This window comes from Motacilla alba, chromosome 9, assembly GCF_015832195.1.
Source record: "Motacilla alba alba isolate MOTALB_02 chromosome 9, Motacilla_alba_V1.0_pri, whole genome shotgun sequence".
Taxonomy (NCBI): Eukaryota; Metazoa; Chordata; class Aves; order Passeriformes; family Motacillidae; genus Motacilla; species Motacilla alba.
Window position 1 is genome coordinate 2,277,283 of NC_052024.1, and position 17,880 is coordinate 2,295,162.

At 47.5% G+C, this 17,880-nt stretch overlaps 1 protein-coding gene across 1 annotated transcript; it reads left to right on the forward strand.

Annotated features, from left to right (window-relative positions):
* Positions 1 to 1,506: 1,506 nt before the first annotated feature.
* MAP6D1 (MAP6 domain containing 1) lies at positions 1,507 to 17,693 on the forward strand. The gene is made up of 3 exons (XM_038146276.1): positions 1,507 to 2,627; positions 12,906 to 13,023; positions 15,587 to 17,693. Exons 1-3 carry the CDS (start codon positions 2,122 to 2,124, stop codon positions 15,662 to 15,664), a joined length of 702 nt encoding a protein of 233 aa, XP_038002204.1. The 5' UTR covers positions 1,507 to 2,121; the 3' UTR covers positions 15,665 to 17,693.
* The last annotated feature ends 187 nt before the right edge of the window (positions 17,694 to 17,880 follow it).

Here is a 17,880-nt window from a genome sequence, read left to right on the forward strand (position 1 = left end):
ATGAGCAGCTGCTCAAAGCACTCCCTGATGCTGTAGGTGGGCTCAGAGACATGCAGTGCCAGAGCTGAACTCAGTACTAGGAAGCGTCAGGCACAGGATGAGCAGAGACATCCGATTTATTCGCCAGTGTATTTTGCTAAGTCAGGCCTAGGAACAAGGATCAGAGCATCATTTGTACTGTGCCAGTGATAACATGATAAAGCAGATGTTCTGTTTTCTCCCATGGCTGTAAAGTCTTTCTCTTTACCAGATATGATTTATTTTTAAAAATTACAACATAGAATAGAGCAGTTCCAGAAAACCAAGAGCAGGAGAAAATTAATAAATGTCTCCCTGGATATTCCTAAAAGTAAAATTACATTTGTGGAGTTTTCAGACAGCAAATGAAACACAGCATCCAATAGCCTATATAGTATTGGACAAGAGTTCTGTGTTGGGATCAAAATGTTTTTACCTGACATTTCTGCATCACCTTGCCCCAGCTGACATGTGAGGAGGGGGGACGGTGAAATCAAAACTGGTAGCAGCAGGGGCAAGTGCTAAATCAGATATTTAGGGCAACAGGATAATCTGCAAAGGAATTTCTTTTTGTCCCATGATTGTGTCTCAGAGAGAGGCCTAACACTCAAGGAGAGGTTCTGCCCCTGTCCATGTGCACATTTCTAGTCCTCCTTCACCCCAGGAGCAGATGCAAATCTGGACTGAAGTGAGGTGCTAATACACTAGGATAGAAACTGCTTAGCTGAAACAAAGCAATAAATCTTACCTTCTCAAGTTCCATTGCATAATTGATTTCTTAATAAACCTTCACAGAATGGTGTGGGTTGGGTTAGAAGGGACCTTAAAGATCATCTCGTTCTACCCCACTGCCATGGGCAGGGACACCTTCCACTAACCCAGGTTGCTCCAAGCCTATCCAACCTGGCCTTAGAAATTTCCAGGGATGGAGAAGCCACAGCTTCTCTGAGCAACCTGTTCCTCATCACTTTCATCAGGAAAAATTTATTTCACTATTTAATCTAAACCTGCCCTCTTTCAATGTAAAGCTATTACCCTTTGCTTATCAGATAATCACCTGCAATTGGATTATTATATTCTGAAATGAAATGCCTGTCCTGTTAGCCTTTTAATGGATTTTCCAATAGGTGGCATATCAGTTTATCTGCATTCTTCACTTTAACAGCTTTGCATTTCACAGTTTGGTGACCCTTTGAGAGATTCAGCTTTGAATTACCAAACCCACCGAATGGGGAATTGTGGAGGAGCATTATGTAATAAGTGGCTACCAGCCATAAAATGTCAAATTTCAAAAGCCTGACTTTATTCCTGATGTAATTCTGTCAGTTTCCCTGATTTGTGCCAGGGCTGTTTGGTTTTGAACCTGAATATGTAAATAGAAAGCTATAATTTGCAGGCTCCAGTGAACAGTAAAGGCTGTAAGTCCTATATTGAGATATATAATAGATGCTTGGATTTTGGTCAATAGTTAGTATTTTAAAAGTGAATTGGTTAAACTCTTAATGTAAGTGGAGGGGGATTATGAGAGGCGAGGATTTGTACGAAGCTCTTGGAAATCAACATCGCAATGCTGCTGTTTCTCACCGAGATCTGTTATTTCATAAGCGCCAGGTTTCGCATACAAACGCTTTCTCTAATCCTAAGGCTGCCTCGAAGGTACAACTGAGCAGCACCACCCAGCTAGCGCGGAGCAGCGTTCCTCGCCTGGCCGGTGCCGTCACTGGACATCCTACGGCGCTCCCGAGCACACAGCGGCTCCTAAAGCACCGACAGACACCGGGACCCGAAGAAGGACGGGCACAGCCGGTCCCCCCCGGGAGGCAGACGGGGGACGCAGCCCGGCGGGGTCCGGTCCCGGCCGCGCTCCCCACGCTCTGCACCGCCGCCAGCCCCCGCAGCTGCACGGGGCTCCCGCCGGAGCCGGGTCACGTGTGCGGGCCGTAATCCCGGCGAGAGGGTGTCGTTACCGGGGAAGGGGGCGGCGGGAGGAGGGGCTGCCGCCGATGAGGGCTGAAGCCGGGAGCGCGGCCGGCTGCGGGCGCCGGAGCCGCGGGCGCCGCTGCGGGCGCCGCTGCGGGCGAGGCGGGGGCTGCGGCCGCGGCCATGGCCTGGCCCTGCATCAGCCGGGTGTGCTGCTTGGCCCGCTTCTGGAGCCAGCTGGACAAGTCCGACCTCTCCGTGCCGCTCACCATCCACAACTACTCGGACATCGAGGAGCAGGAGGACGGGCCGCCCCAGCGCGGCGGGCCACCTCCGCGGGGCAGCGCTCGCCCGCCCGCCCCGGCGCGCCGCCCGCGGGACCCCGCCGCCGGGAAGCCGAGCGGCCGCAGGAAGAGCCGGGCGGCGGCCGCCGAGGAGCCCTTCGCGGCGGAGACCCAGTACCGGCGGGACTTCAGAGCGTGGCCCCTCCCGAGGAGGGACGACTTCCCCTGGGTCAGCGCCAGTAGCGGCGGCGGCGGCGGCGGCGGGAGGGACGGGGCCGCCCCCCAGCCCGCCCCGGGACGCGCCGCCTGCGCCCTGCCCGGCGGCGGCGGGAGACCGGCGGTCGACGGCCCCGAGCAGCTCCGGCCGCGCTCGCAGGCGGACGGCGGCCACACCACCTCCTACAGGTAACCGGGCCCGGCGAATCCCCCGCTCCGCCCCGAGCCGGGGCTGCTCCTGCCGCGGGCGGGGGACGCTCCTCCGCAGCGCGGGGCGGGGATGCCGGCGGGCGGCCGCGGCGCGGGGGAGCCGCCACCGAGGGGAGGGGTACGCGGGCTGTCGGCTCGCCGGCGGGCTCAGCCTCTCGTCGAAGCCGCCTTTTGCTTTAGGAAATGCTGTCCTTGAAAGAGTCTCTTAGGCCCCGGGCGAGTGCCTGGCCCCGGCGGCCCCTGTGCGTGCCGGGGCAGCGGAGCCGGCCTCAGTGCGCGCCGCTGCCTGCCCCGCGATCAGGGAGAGGAGAGAGCTCCCGGCGTGGGATCCATGATGCCATCCCTGGCGCAGCAGCGCTTCACCCACCCGCTGCCGGGAGACACGGCACCTCCGACAGCCGGAGCTGCCCGAGTCCCGTCCGTGCCCAAGAGCCGCATCCCTTAGTGCTATTATCGTTTTCCTTTTAAAACTCCTGGAATGCGACATTCAAGGCGAGCCAAATTACTGCCTTAAAAGATTAGTCAGACAAGAAGACATTTTGCAGGATATATCCCCTATGTCATCCAATGGGCAATGGAAAAAATTGTCACAAACCACTTGTCTCAGAGCCTTTAAAAATTAAGTGATTTATCTTCTTGATGTCTTCCTTTCCCTCTGAACAGTATGACAGATTACAGATGCTTATTTTTGGGAACAAGCAGTCAGGTGGAATGCACCTATACCCAACTTCTGTTCTTCTTGACATCCTCCATGGAAGGAGAGGGATTTCAGCTCCTACCGTGCTGCTGTTGAATATTGTATCAGTTTCACGTTGTTACCACATGCTCCCTCATAATGATGTTTGGCAGGTTTTAATATTCCTATGAGGTATACTAATAGAGTAATTATTTTTATTCTAACTGATTCACAAGTATTTAGGCACTTATTGCCTATTATTATCTACCCAGGAGAAATTTCTCTACATCACTGCAATTCATTAGATTATTTATCACAGTGCTTTTAAGACAAACTGGGTGCCTCAGGGAGGCTTACCAGCCTGCACAGCAGCATTGCTTATCCCACTCCTCCTGCACAGGCAGCTCTGTGCAGTTAACATGCAGACTCTGAAGGGATAACTGCAGTGCTTGAATTTCTGTGCTATTTTCTCCTTTGCCACATCTCACAGGACAATCACAGAGTAATTACTGGTTCTGAGGCAAAGCACTTTTACATTTTAAACCAGCAAGGAATTACTTCAGACAAACCTGTGTAGAACAAGACTAGCAAGATTCATCTTTCAGAAACACATCTATCTCCACCTCGTTGTTGAAGCCTTCCCTGCCTTTTCAGCCTGACTCGAGGGGAAGGCTGCATCAGCCTGCATTAGAGCCACAGCTTTCCTATAGCTGTTCAAGTGCTCAGAGTCACTTCTCTTACCTTCCTTTCCTCTCACTTGTCTGTTCCTACACAAGGCTCTCAATTACTGTCATCGAAGAACAAGAAGTTCACAGATCACAGGACAAAGTACTGGCTGGGGCAATGTACCAACATGCAAACCAAAACAAATTCTACAAAAATTGAGACTTCAAGGTAGTTAAGGAACTACTCACAGCTGAATGAAGGAGCAGTTAATGACAAGGATGGAGGCACAAGCCAGGGCAGCCACCAGAAGAAAGTTCCTGTATAAAGCCTTTAAGCTGTTTGAAGGCACAGTAAACAACTGATGCAGACAGAACTATGTAAGTGAAACCACTTTCAGTGGTTTGGTTCCAGCAATTCCCATAGTTTCTTTAGATTGGCACCTGGTACAACATCACATTTAAGTTGCTGTACCACTGAGCACACAGGCTTCACAACAAGCAGCAGAAGAAAAGTTCAGAATAGCTTCACAGGCTCTTAGAGTATATTTTCATTTAGATTTTTTAAAAAAAGACTAAGCATGTATTTGGGGTATTATTAGTTACATCTGGGGTACTGGGTTTGTATTTGGTAGCTTCAGTGCTGGCACTCCTGCAGTCTGAAGCAGGGAAGGGCTGATCATAGCACACCCACCTTTGGCAAGCTGAGCACTCATAACCCACAAGGACATTTCCATGAAAACCACTACAGTTCACTCCTCTCCTCTTACCTTATTCTCCAAAGGCAGCACTGCAGTCTGCAAACGTGTCCAGTATTCAGGTAGTAGCCAACCAGCACCATTAAGGATTGATATGCTTAATCTTCCTCTGTATCAAAGATCATAAACACCCTCCTTGTTTATTAAACTATCCCTTGGTGGCCATGCACAGCCCCACTCTACTCTGGCAACAGGGATATCCCGACTTCTTGTAGACTGTACTCCCCCAGAAGTGTGAGGGCAGCAGGGAAGTCAGATCACCTGTGGTAGAGGCAGAGCAAAGGGGTTTCTCGTGCTAGGGCCCATTGTGTCTTGAGGAGGAGGTTGGAGAACCCCACGATGTCTTTGGGGCAGTTGGAAAAAGGGAAAAAAGGGAGAATGTTCTACAGAGATGTGCAGGCAGGGACCACTGCAGCAGATGGTAGAGAGAAGCAAAGGTATGACAACACATGTTTTTTGTAAGACAGTCTCACTGCTTTGCTAGGGAGAACATTAGGGAGATTACCTCTTTTCTGCTTGCAGGACTATCAGCCCTCCCTGCGGGTCAGCCCAGTGAGGAGGTGGGGCAGCCCTGAGGAGTGGCTTGTCTGCATGGGGAGCTATGTCCACTCTCCCAAGAAATGGGTCATTTGAGTCCTTTGTGCTCCAGGTGCTTCAGCAGGTTCTGTGCACAACTGGATCAGGCACGCACCATGAGGCTCTTCGTGGAGGATTGGCTCCTGCAGTGTGGGCACTGCTGGTCAGTAGCCTGCACCTGTACTTTGTGACTGTGCCAGGTCTCAGCAGCTGCCTGGGCTTGCTCAGTGGAAAAGACAAATCGAGATTGTCTTGAACAAGACAATGCAGAAGAGATGGCATTGATACCTGGTCCACTCCATGCTTTTAATGGCAATAGTGGTTTTCTTGCTTCACTCTGTAAGCTGTAGGGATTTCTTTAGGCTTTGTAGTTTGTTTGGGTGTTTTAATTCAGGAATTTTGACTCTGGCAGCCTATTGTGTTTGTTTCTGTGAAGCACCCAAGTGTAGTGTTGAGTCCCCTGTAACATTCAGCACCATTTGATGCTTTTGTGTATCAGTGCAATGCCCCTGTGAGACTTCATTCTGCATAGTGCTTTAAGCTCAGAAGGAAACACAGCTGCACACAAATCTGTCTGTACATAGTGAAGCTGGTCAGCATGACCTGGCATTTCTCAGAACAAAATAAACCTCTGGGATCAGTGATTGAGACTGGAGGAATTTGTCTATGGCCAGAGTAAAAATGAAGGTGGAGGAGGTGTTGGAGCAATACCTGTACTCCTGAGGAAGTGAAGATTTTTTGTATTTTGAAATAATAACTGAATTAAAGGTGGAACAGCACAACTGCCTGTCCTACAAACTGCCCTACAACTTCCCTGCCCTATTGCCCTGTGTCCTCAGATCTTTGGGCAGCTTCTCTCTCCCTCCAGTCCCTGAATTTTGGCTGGAGTTTTGCAGGGTCTAAATCAAGTCAAACCCAATGGGGCTGCATTGTGGGAGCTCAGGCACACAGGTTAAGGCAAATCAATACAAACTGCACTTGAAAGCCTAAAAATGGGATGTGCTCCAACTGTGAAAAGATCCTGGGGACTGCTGCAGAGGGTTGCAGTAGATTACACCTTACTGATGCTGGAGGAGGCAGAAGAAGGTGCTGAGTTGCCTCTCTGCACCTTCCCAAGGGCTTGTCCTTTGGCGTCACGGAAGTGACTTCTCCCTTCAGCAGTAAATTGCAGGTGCTGTGTACTTTTGGCTTTGCACACAATTAATTGTAGTACTCTGGGTCTTGGTTGCATTTAGCAGACAGTCTAGAAATAGAGAAGTGCTTTACTTAGGTCCCTTAACAGAGGATGAGAGAAGCTGGTGCTGTCAGCAGGTATCCCCACCTGGCTCTGTTCTCTGGATGTCATCTTCTTACCTTGTTAGAAGGCAACAGGGATGAAGGCACAGCCTCTCTGTCAGGGCCAGTACTGCTGGGAGGAGAACCCTGCTCAAGGCTCAGCTACACTATAAATCACTGCAGACATCAGTTTTCCCTTCAGTAACCTGCCAGCTTTTGGAAAACTCTTCAGGCGAGTAAGTGAAAACGTTTCATCAGAGCTGTGAGCAGTTGTTTTGCCTCTTTTCCCCCCACCCATCATCTTTTCTTGTATTGGCACTTGGGGAACTGGGAGATGACTGCAAATTTCTGCACATACGTACAGTGCAGGCCCTGAGCAGGGCCCAGTCTCTGCAGATGGGGTTTCCATGACAGGTATTTTGAGCAGGTGTGAGAGTCAAGAGCACCCATCTTGTTTGCACTTGGGAATCACAGCAGTGAATAACACCAAACTGGGACCCTAAGATCAGGAAGGTTTCCTGCTCACCCAGAGTGAGCCATGTTGTTCTCATGAAAAGAAACCTCTTAAAGAGCTGGAGTAATTAAGGGGAAAGGTGTCTGTTGTGCCATTGCTCATGATTTTTGGGAATAGCAGGTGGAAGATACCTCAGCAAACTGAATTCCCACCTTCTTGTACAAATACTCAGCACGTGCCATTCCATGACCATGAAGCAGACATACCCGACCAGGAGGGATACCACAGAGTGAAGGCTTTTCCCCATAACTATGGATGCACTCATAGTGTGTTACTTGGCTGCCTGTACATTCATCTGCCTTCAAATAGTGCTTGTGTAGAAAAGCAAAGTAAACTGTGGTGACTCCTTCACTTGGAAAGGCATCTTATTATTTTGCTGTGCAGAACACAGCAGAAATACCTGAGCTTGTGTTCAGCAACGTATGGGATCAGAGCACGCACCTGAGCCTGCAGGGTTAACAGTACTGTGTATGAGGAGCTCCATCCTTGATCCAGCAAGATCTTTAAAGGCATGCTTATCCTTAATAATAGCAGTAAATCTTTTATAATCAAGGCTTACAGTTATCTTTACATTCTTAAGTATCTCACTGCTTGGGGAAATTAATACTCAAGCCCCTGATTTTTATGCTATTTAAGAAGTAAGCTTGCTTGGTGTGGGCATTGGGATGGATCCAGAGAGTGCCACTGTGCACTGCATAGCCTGGCTGGGGCAGAGAGGGCTTGGAGGTACACAGAGGTGTGTGAGGAGAGACACAATGGGGCTGGGAATAGAGAGAGTGTCTGTTGTGCAAACTATGCTGTAGAACTGAAATGTGGGATTCAAAGACGTTCCTTAAAGTAGGAGGAATTTCCTCCACTTAAAGTCCATTCAGATTTATGTTAGAGTGAAAGAATGGAGAATGGGTGGATGGCAGAAGTCAAGACCCTCAGACCTACCCACATGTCCCCTGTCACATAGTTCTGATAAAGGAGAAGCAGCTGCCTGTCCTGTCACACCAATGTAAGTGCTCCTTCCTTGGGCATCTGCCTGTGAGTAAAGCAACTCCCTAGAACTCACCCTAAGATAACAGTTTGAGTCTCAGGATTTTTGTCTTGTACTTTCATTCAAGTCTTTTGCCGTTGCTTCCTTCTTGTGACTTATGAACAGCTCCAGGTACTGCCTGACCTTACTGGAGGTGAGATTTGAGACAGGAAATATCCAAGTGGCTTCTGCTTTCCTCCTCTGTAATTCCTGTGTGCTCGTCTGTCTTTCTGCTATGTCTTTTCTCTACCCCTCTATTTTCCCACCCTCCTTCAGCCTTTCTCCCATTTCTGTCCTCATGCTGGGCTCTTTGGCTGGATAGGAGAATGGGCACGATCTGCCTCTGTGTCCAAGGGTTGGAAGGGCACCCCACCAGTGTCTGACACAGCTCAGAGGAGAAGCAGTTCAATGGCTCCATTATCCAGGAGGGCTCCTGACTTTGTCATGCAGAGCTCTCACTGTGAGCATGACGTGTAACATTTGCAATCCTCCATTTGCCGGGAGACATCATAGCACCCTCCCTGACCTGTGGAGGTCTTTGCCAGCAAGTGGACTTAGCCTGTCCCTTGGGAGAGCACTGCTGGCCACCCAGCTCTGCCTGGGCAAACCAGATGAATGGCCCTGACAGTAATCTGTGAAGAGCTGTGTTGCAAACAGGGAGACATTTCACACCCCACACTTTCGGCCAAAACCTCTCCCACACCAGTCTGACTTCTCCAGGGGACATCTAGAGTAGTTTGTACTTTCAAAGCAAATTTCCTTCCAAAAGGAAATTTGGAAGAATGTTCATGATGCTGTTTAATTGTCACTGGTGTGCTGGGTATGAGAAGGAAGAGGGGAGAAGAATGAACACAGACTAGGTCAGGCAGTGTAGCTCTGAGTTATGGTCAGCTATACAGAATGAGCCTTTTTCTCCAATTCCTAAATAAGAAATGTTATGCAGTAGCTCAGAACCACCACTGATAATTAATCATGGGAAGCAAATGGTGACATAAAGGTGAGGTACTAAAATGACAACTGTTCTGGCATTGGTGCTCCATGACTACCAATGCTGAAGATAAATCTGTATGGAAACAGCAGCCCCAGCCCTGCAAACAGCACTGTTGGGATTCCCACTGTCTGCCTCCCTGTGCCTAACAGAAGTGCCCTCCACCTTGGTGAAATTAAAAAGCTTTCTAGGCTAGATTTTCACTAGGTCAGTGAAATAAAAGGATTTTGCGGACAGCTTTCTCTGCAAAGCAGAAAACATTAGCAGAGCACACAAAATGGGGAAAAAGCTGGAGGCAGCACATAGGCTGGTCATTGTGTAGCTCACAGCATCCAGCAGCTCGAGCTGCAGCAGCAGGAGACACTGTGGTTGGAAAGAACAGAAGGACCAATCCCAAATCTATCATTCTCAAATCATGCCCTGAAGTCTGCAAGGCCCTGCTGATGAATGGTGCTGGGGCCATCTCTCCTGCCTGGCCCCCTGTCTCAGCTGCTCGACAGCCTGGTACAGGCAGTCCTGCTCACCCGGGGGGAGGTGGCACATAAACAGCAGCTCAGTGGAACAGCTCTCATCAATGCAGAGCTTCATCACAACACCCTGGTAAGAAACAGTCCAGTGCTGTTTTGTTTTTTTTTGTTTCTAGCCTATACATTATTTGTACTCCCACTTGCTCCATCTCTCATCACCACAGGGGTTAAACTGTCCCAGCAGGCCACAAGCCTCCATCTCCTCACTGCACTGATTCAGACCTTCCCCTGCAGACACATCCCTACACATTACAAAAGAAATGCCTTTTCTCTACCGATTTTGAGAAAGAGCAAAGAAACAGTTGAAAAAGCAGTGATTTATATGATCAAAGCACTGGGGCAACACACTTGCAAAAAGCTGCTTAATTATTCCTAGAGTGAGTTAAAGAAACAGCAGTGCATAAAAACCAGCCTTTCCCTTTTGATCACTACTGTTTTAAAACTGGTGTGCTACTCAGGAGGTCTTTCTCTTTCACAACCCCAATGGTTAAGTACTTCAGGTACCACCAGGTCATTTCTATTTATGGAGATCAAAAATCTCACCTCTAGGTTGCAAGAGTGGAGGACAAAACAGAACCTCAAGAGAGCCTGGTCACTGAGTTCTGGGCCTGCAGGCTGCCTTACCTCCACTGCAGGTCCTTGTAGTCCCAAAGTAACGTGACAACTGCTGCTGTCTAGGCACAAGGGGAGGAGGAGAGGGGTGCAGTGGGAAGGATGAAGATTACTGTCGCCAGCAGCAACAGTCAGTCTTACATATTCATTCCCAGCAGCAGCTGGATGCCACACTACACAGGGTACAAAGGGGAAGACAGTCACTGATCTTGTCACTTGACATCTTAAACTAAGTAACATTAAAAACAGGTCATTCCCCTTCCCCAGGCTTTGATCAGATTGACTCCACTGATGACGCCAAGACTGATTTCTAGTCAAGTCACCAGATTGATATTTGGGCTCGTGTTCTTTCTGACTCCTGGCTATGCAGCTGGAGATGGGAACACGTGTCCTGCAAGCTTAGAAGCAGAGCAAATTTAGTTAGCTGCACTTTCTTGACCAAAGGTTATAATATTCCTTTCTTGTATTAAGTACCTCAGCTCCCAAAAGTTATCTCTGTTTTGCTCTGCCCTTCACTTTTGGCTCAGAGTTCTGGGTTCCCCCAGAGCAAAATCCCAATTCCAAACCAGAAGTGCTGCTGTGGTGTGGGCCATAACTGTATCTGCCCTTATGTTTCTGATTCTGTGGGGAGATTTCCTCAGTGCATGTAGGTGCCTCAAAAATAGTTTTGACTATCCAGGCCGAGAGGAGAATGGTTTGACTTCCAGCCAAAATGAGGGTCTTGTGATCCAAAAGGACTGTGCTTGGGGTCCTGCCAAATCAGCAAATGATCTGCTATAAAGCATCGAGACAGAGTTGGCTGCACAGGCAGGCAGCACAGTCATTCATTGAAAGCTGGAGACACACTCCATTGCAGCGGGGAGACCAGTCAGCACAAGGATGAATGGTTAGGAATCAATGCCACCAGCATTCTTGAGGAAATCAGGCTTTATGTGGAGCAGCAGGTTCCAGTTCCTAGAAACTGTGGGGATGCAACTGATGGTTTTGTACCATTTTGCTGGTATTTTGCCCAAAAACTGTGTCCTCCCTCTGGCTGTGCAGCAGGACAGAGGTCAGATTTAACTCTGCTTTCAGTCACATCTGGGATTCCCTGCTGAAAGGTTGCCTTCTTGGGGCATTGCTTGGCCAAAATCACCTTTCTTCAAAAGTGCTGCCTTATCCTGAGATGTTACAGGAAGGGAGCAGGAACGCCACCGCCAGCACCAGGGATGCTGCATGGGCACTCACCTGCTGCCTGAGCATGCCCAAACAGCATGGCGCAGAGAAGGCAGAAGGTGGCAGCTCAGGACAGCAACAACAAACTGATTGATTATAAACAAGATTTGTAATGCGACATAGACAGCCCTGACAGGGGCCTGGCTTTGCTTTCCAACAGCAGGAAGTTCTTTCATAGGACATTATCCATAATATACTAAAAGGATCAAGTCCAAACTACTGTATTCTGAAATAACACTCCACACGTATGCACTTTGAGTTAGATATTTAAAAGAGAAATTTGCAGCTATTATAAATATAGCAAATAGCATGCTTGGGAAAATGAAACTCAGAAAGGCCGTGATCAAAGATAAGCTTGACACATTAAAACGAGCCTCAGCCTTACCCCTTGATCCTGTATATAAGCAGATAGTAAGATGAAGTTATTGAACCATGCCAGGGTATGAAAATAAGATTGTCACATCTCGGTTAGTCACCTCTCCTTTTGCTACAGAAGCTGCCTGAATTTGTTGCCAGAGATAAACACACAAATGGAGCAGACTTCTGTCTTCCTCTGAGCAACAAGACAGCTCAGCTAGCTGCTACTCCAGCATCCAGAAAGTCTTAATGGCAAGGGCATTAGTGAGGCCTGCTTGTGACAAGGGGTGCAGAGAAACAGAGGGAAAGCTGCAGAAGGGGTCTGGCAGCTCAACTAAGCAGACCCTGCAATGCTGTTCTTTGGTGCTCTCAAAAGGTGCTGCCCCTTTCTCAGTGCAGTCTCTGTGAATTTCTCAGATGATCCTTGGCTGACTTACTCTTGGAGCAGCAATGCCTTCTCAGACATCCTCATGCAGATTTAAAGCATTTCCCCCCATCTGAAGGAAAGTCATCAGCGTAAGCATCTGCCAGCTGAGATGGTGTCTCCCTTTGGATGCATTTCAGACTGAGCTGCCACAGCTGTGCAGCACAGCACACACTGGCAAACGCCTGCTGCTGAAAGAGCCACAGGCAAGCACGGGAACATCAGCAGGCTCTTGGCTTGTGTGAGGGCCACACATGAGACCAAGGTGTGTCTTACAATGTAAGTGACCAGCGTGCCAGACGATGTTTTACTGTGGGCTAGCATGCAAAAGTAACCCTGACTTATTGTTATCCAGGAGGGAAGCATCAATGATCTCCAGGAAAGAGCACATTTTGTAGGAAAAAAAGAAGAGTTAAGTCAGGGAGTCCAGTTAGCCCAGTCTGTGCCCTGTTTCATCTTTCAGTCTGGGCTTTCTGAGAGAAACAGGCTGCTAGGCTCAGTTCTTTTATTCTTGGTATGCCTCAGACAAGGTCAGCCTTGCAAGCTGATTGCATCCCACCTTGCCTTCTGGCTTTGCAACCACTCTGAGCAGAAGTACCCTGTGATAATGTTGTCTTATATGAGTTCTTCTGTCTTGACAATCTCATTTCAGACAAGAGTATCGCCCATGGACTGGAGCAAAACCATCCAAGCCTATAAAGTCAAAACAAGGTTTCATTATCCCAGGAGACCATTTTGTTCAAGAGACAAGCTACAAGGCAGACTTTAAGGTAATTAGCAGTTTTTAAAAATCCTAAAGTCAATGTGAATAATGCCCAAAGTGCACATCAGGAACTCCTCATATTTGATCGCTGTGGTGCATGTAGGATAAAGCCACATCCTCATGGACAACTGTTTTGTCACTGCCCATTAGGCAATGTGGCCATCCCTTGCCTTTGAAAGGCATGCTAGACAATAATTCAACTGATCATAATTCAACCCAAGACAAAGATTTTAAACTGGAAGAAAATTCAAGATTTACGATTCCCTCAGTTGGATACCTTATGTACAAGGTGTGTGCCATCACCTCTCTGTGTGTAAGGTGCCATTAACACCTCCTGCGCTGACTTGGAGCAGTCAGTGGGGACGAGCCCTAGGGTTGCAGGGTGATATTTGGCCTCTGGGCACAGGTGTTTGCCTGGGAATCTTAGCAGATTACTGCCTAAGGAACAGCACCTGCCCAGACAGCACAAAACTCCCCCTTGCTGGTGTGGGCAGAAGCTGCCCCCACTACGAATGCCAAAGAGGACATGGCTGTGATGAACACACAAGCTGCACAGCTCGTGAGATTTCCTTGGGATTTTCCTGTGAGTTTCTACAATTTTTTTCTGCGAGTTTCTCTATACCAGAAAAGATAATTTTCTTGCTGTGAAATACAGGTGCTGTTGAAAAATCCCATGAGGAAGCATTCTGTGCTCAGCATTTTCCCTGACAGGGCCCCCCACACTTCCCATCCCCAGAAGAAAGGAAAGTGCACACTGACAAGGCCTTGTTTTAGCTGCTTTTTGCATTAGACCACCAAAGAGAACAGCACCTCCCAGCCAACCACAGGAATTGTTACAGGCTGCACTGTATGACTCAGAATGCAGAGCTAGGGCTGGGGCTGAACTCCCCAGCCACAGTGTGCTGTACCAGTAGAAGTAACAGCAGCTACTCCAGGGCCACATGTGAAAAGTAAATCTTTGCCTTGGAGCAGACAAGGAAGAAGTGTTTAATCAGCAGACAGTCAAGTGCCTCCTCCGCAGAGGATTGCTGGCACACTGCTGCGATGAGGCTCGTGATGGGTATAGCCAGCTCTGATGAAAGTGGGACAGTGACCTCAGGCAAAACAGCATTTGCAAACCTCACCAAAACCTCCTCCTTGCTCTGAATAGTCTGGGCTGTTTACAGAGGTACAGTGATGAGGATAGACCTTGCACTTAACCCTTTAACCTCGTATTTGACCCTGGTTAATTTAATTTTGCATTCTGACCCTAGGGAGTCAAAATACAGTGTTTTCCAGTTTGTCAGATAGGATGCAAAGAAGAGAGTCCTAGACAAACCCCTGAAGGTCCCTATCCCATTTCTTGAGGAAGGGAAAGAGAAGACTAGAATCCTAGACACAAACACATGTTACCAAGGCCACTGCACACTGAACCATGCAAGCAAAGGTCCCAGGTCCTGGAGCCCCAGGGCACCATCACAGTCTCTCTGACAGCACAGCAAAGGTGTAGTCAGGAATGAAGATGGTGCCAAGAAGCCACCAGTCCAAAGAGAAGTCAGATTCTCCCTGGTTCACACCTGGCCATCAGGATTTTCCCTCTCACCTGAAGCCTCTGGCTTTGCCAGACATGTGGGAATCAGATCTGTGGTGTGTCCTGACAGCCTACGTGTAGGACTCAGGCTGCTGGTTCTCCCCAGCCACTGAGCTGTGCATATGTTGTTTGTGACATCACACTTGTTCCTTAGTGTGTCAGATGCATCCCCAGAGGAATGGAAAAATCAGAACAATGAAACAACATCAACCAGAGATCAATAGCTTTCCCTATACTCTCTTTGCCTGTAGTTTTGCACTTCTTTCTCTGCTTGGATGGTGCCATCAGCATACCCAGCAGAACTTTCAACCCTTTCATGTTTTATGGCCAGATTCACCCTGAGTCCTGGGCTGGATGCACATCTATGGCCAATCCTATATAAAATCTTTTTTGAGTTTTCAGCATTAAGGATGACAGAAGCATCCAGGTGTCCTTCATGCTTCAGTGGAACTACAGGGGCTACATATTGCATGAAATTCTGATTCCACAGGCATCAGAGAAAGCAACCATTGTTATCTCTGCCTTTCCTCCAGGCGTGAGAAGTTTACATCCTTATCCAAGTCCTTGCAGTTTAACAGCCTGGCATGTCCAGTAACCATTTTTTCTCCTTTGGGTCCTCCAGGTCTGCACCTCTATTCACAGCAGACATGGACTGTGGCCCCATAAAGCATTACAATGGAACATTTTGATGGAGCCTGGATGGCATTCTCCAAAAGCTTAAGGACCAGACACACACCACTGTAATTCCTCTCACTTAAATCCAGCACCTATCCAGCAGTGAATTTGTTGTGATGCTTGTAGAGTGTTTGCCAGCATCACACCTTGAATCACCCTGTACAGCAAGACCAATCTCACTGATGCCCAGTCATGGGCTAACACCTGGGTAATGGTTATAGGGAGAGCAGATAGATCCTCACAACACCCCAAGCCCCTCAAACTCTCTCAACAGTTGTATCCTATGTCACACTAATGTGCTTCTCTCCCTTCCTCACCCCGCTAGATCCCAGAGGTGAAGACCAGGTTCTCCCCCAACCCTTCTGCTGTTTTCCAGGCGCCATCACGGATCCTGAACGTGTGAACCTGGACCCTCCTCGCATCCAGGCAGCTTAAACGTGGAGTTTCTGTTAAGATGTATCACTATGCAATTTTCATGAGGAGTGTAAAGATCAAAGAACCAGTGTTATCAAAAGCAGCTCCAGTGATTAATGATGTGCACACACACTTTCTGTTAACACAACAAACCGCAAAGCGCTTGGTTCAGAACTGGCAGAACACGCTGCAAGGAGTGACCTAGTTTTTCACAGGAGCAGGTTCATTACTATGCCAGCTGGCGTCACATTAGGAGATTGACTTTGGGCAGCAAAGGCAGGATTGCAGGCAACATCCCTCTCAGAAATACACAGGGTAGGAGGGAAAAGAGTTGCAAGCAGGATGGATAATTAAAACTCAAACCAGTTTTATTTAGCAACACCCTCTAAGTAGGCCACTGAAAGATGGAGTAGTCTGGCTGACTTCTGAGCTTCTTGGGGGTTTTAGGAGTAGGACCTCAAATGGCATCACCTGAAAGCACAGCTTCAAAGGGGCTGGTCTGAACTTCCAAAGTTGTTTTAGAAGCTGGAGGAAGCCAATGTCACTGAACTCTAAAATAAATCTGGCACATGCAGTGTCTTGGGCCTTTAAGGCTGGGAAGCTGGATATTTCCAAAATTGGAGAGCTGATGCAGGAGCAAGAGAGGTCTGAACTCCAGGAGACAGCCCTGACAGCAGTGCACCAGACTGGTGTGGAGAGGAGTGCTTGGATACAGCCAGGCACCCACCAGACTCCTCCAGAGGATCTAAGATACGTAACTTGTATAGCTGTTAGGGTGACTGTAAATATTGTACATGGATTTTACCTAAAGCAATTTGTGATCCTTTAATGAAAAGGATATGCTTATACTTTTAAAAATGTTAACTCTTTGCATATGCAAGGTGGAAAAAATTGCCTTGAAATTCCTGAATTATCGCCTGTATATTGGTAATGCTAATGCTAGGAACAACCACAAGCGAATGTTACTTAGATATTCTTCTTAAAGAGAAATGTAATGTAGAATGTAAGCCATCAGTCATTTTTAAGAGGCCGTTTCAAGTGTCATTGTTCTGAAGCTGATTTTTTTAGACTGCTGTGCATTTAACTTTTGCTGAGGTACATGTGTTTTAAGAAACCATTTTTTAGCCTTTGTTCATTGAGACTTTACAATTTCTATTTCGATAACTTATGCAATGTAATTAGTCTACTGCTTATTACTAATTATTTTGGAAAAATAAATTGAGAAACTTTTACTTTGTGTTTGAAACACATGTGTGTTGTCCAGAACAAGGGAAACTATCCTCAGACTTCAACAGTGATCAGATATTCATTCATCTGTAACAAAACAGACTTTTACACAGGAGGATTTTTTCTTAACCTTCCTACTAGCTGAAGTCTAAGACAAATGTAATGAACTTTGGGGATTCTGCTAAAACATATGCATTGCTGATAATTCCCATAAGAACAATTTTTGAGCTGTTGGCATGTGAATTGTACTTGCAATACATGCAGACAGCATCTTCTCACTGCATTATGTGAGAATTTAATGGTGCCATCCCTGTTCACCATAGTGGGACTGAACACAACCACCAGAATAGGGAGCACCTGCAGTAAGCTGCATTTGGCTGGGACAAGGGATGGCTCTTCCCACACTCATCCTTGGAGAAACCTGCAGTAATCCCAGTGCTTGCCAAAAGAATTTTTCAGGAAATTCATTTTTCAGGAAATTCATTTGAAGCATTCAAACAGTGCTAAAAGAAGTTTTGCATGTTAGATGTTTCTAAGAATTCAATCTGCTTGTTTAATCTCTTTATAATGTTTTTAACAGTTTTGTTCAAACAATTTAAGTTCATTTCAATCTTGGACTTTAATAACAGCAAGGGAAAAAAAAGTAAAAAGGAAATTGTCTATTATCTCTTCTTATTTGACTGTATTTCTTAAAAAATTGACCCAGGTTTAAACAAATTGGTAATATAATAAGCTTGTATTTTATCAAATGGAATGGATTTAATTTAATAAATCAAAATGTATTTTGGGTATTGGTTCTCGCATATTTTTGTTGCTGTTGTTGTTGTAAAATACAACCCTCAGGTATTCAGTCTTGCAGATTTGTCACTGCATGACAGCAGGGCACACTGGACACCAAGCAAGGCTTGGGAGGATGCATTCAGAGCCATCAGCAGTCAGTTCATTAGTCCTGGAACCTTCCCCCAGGCACAGCCCCCA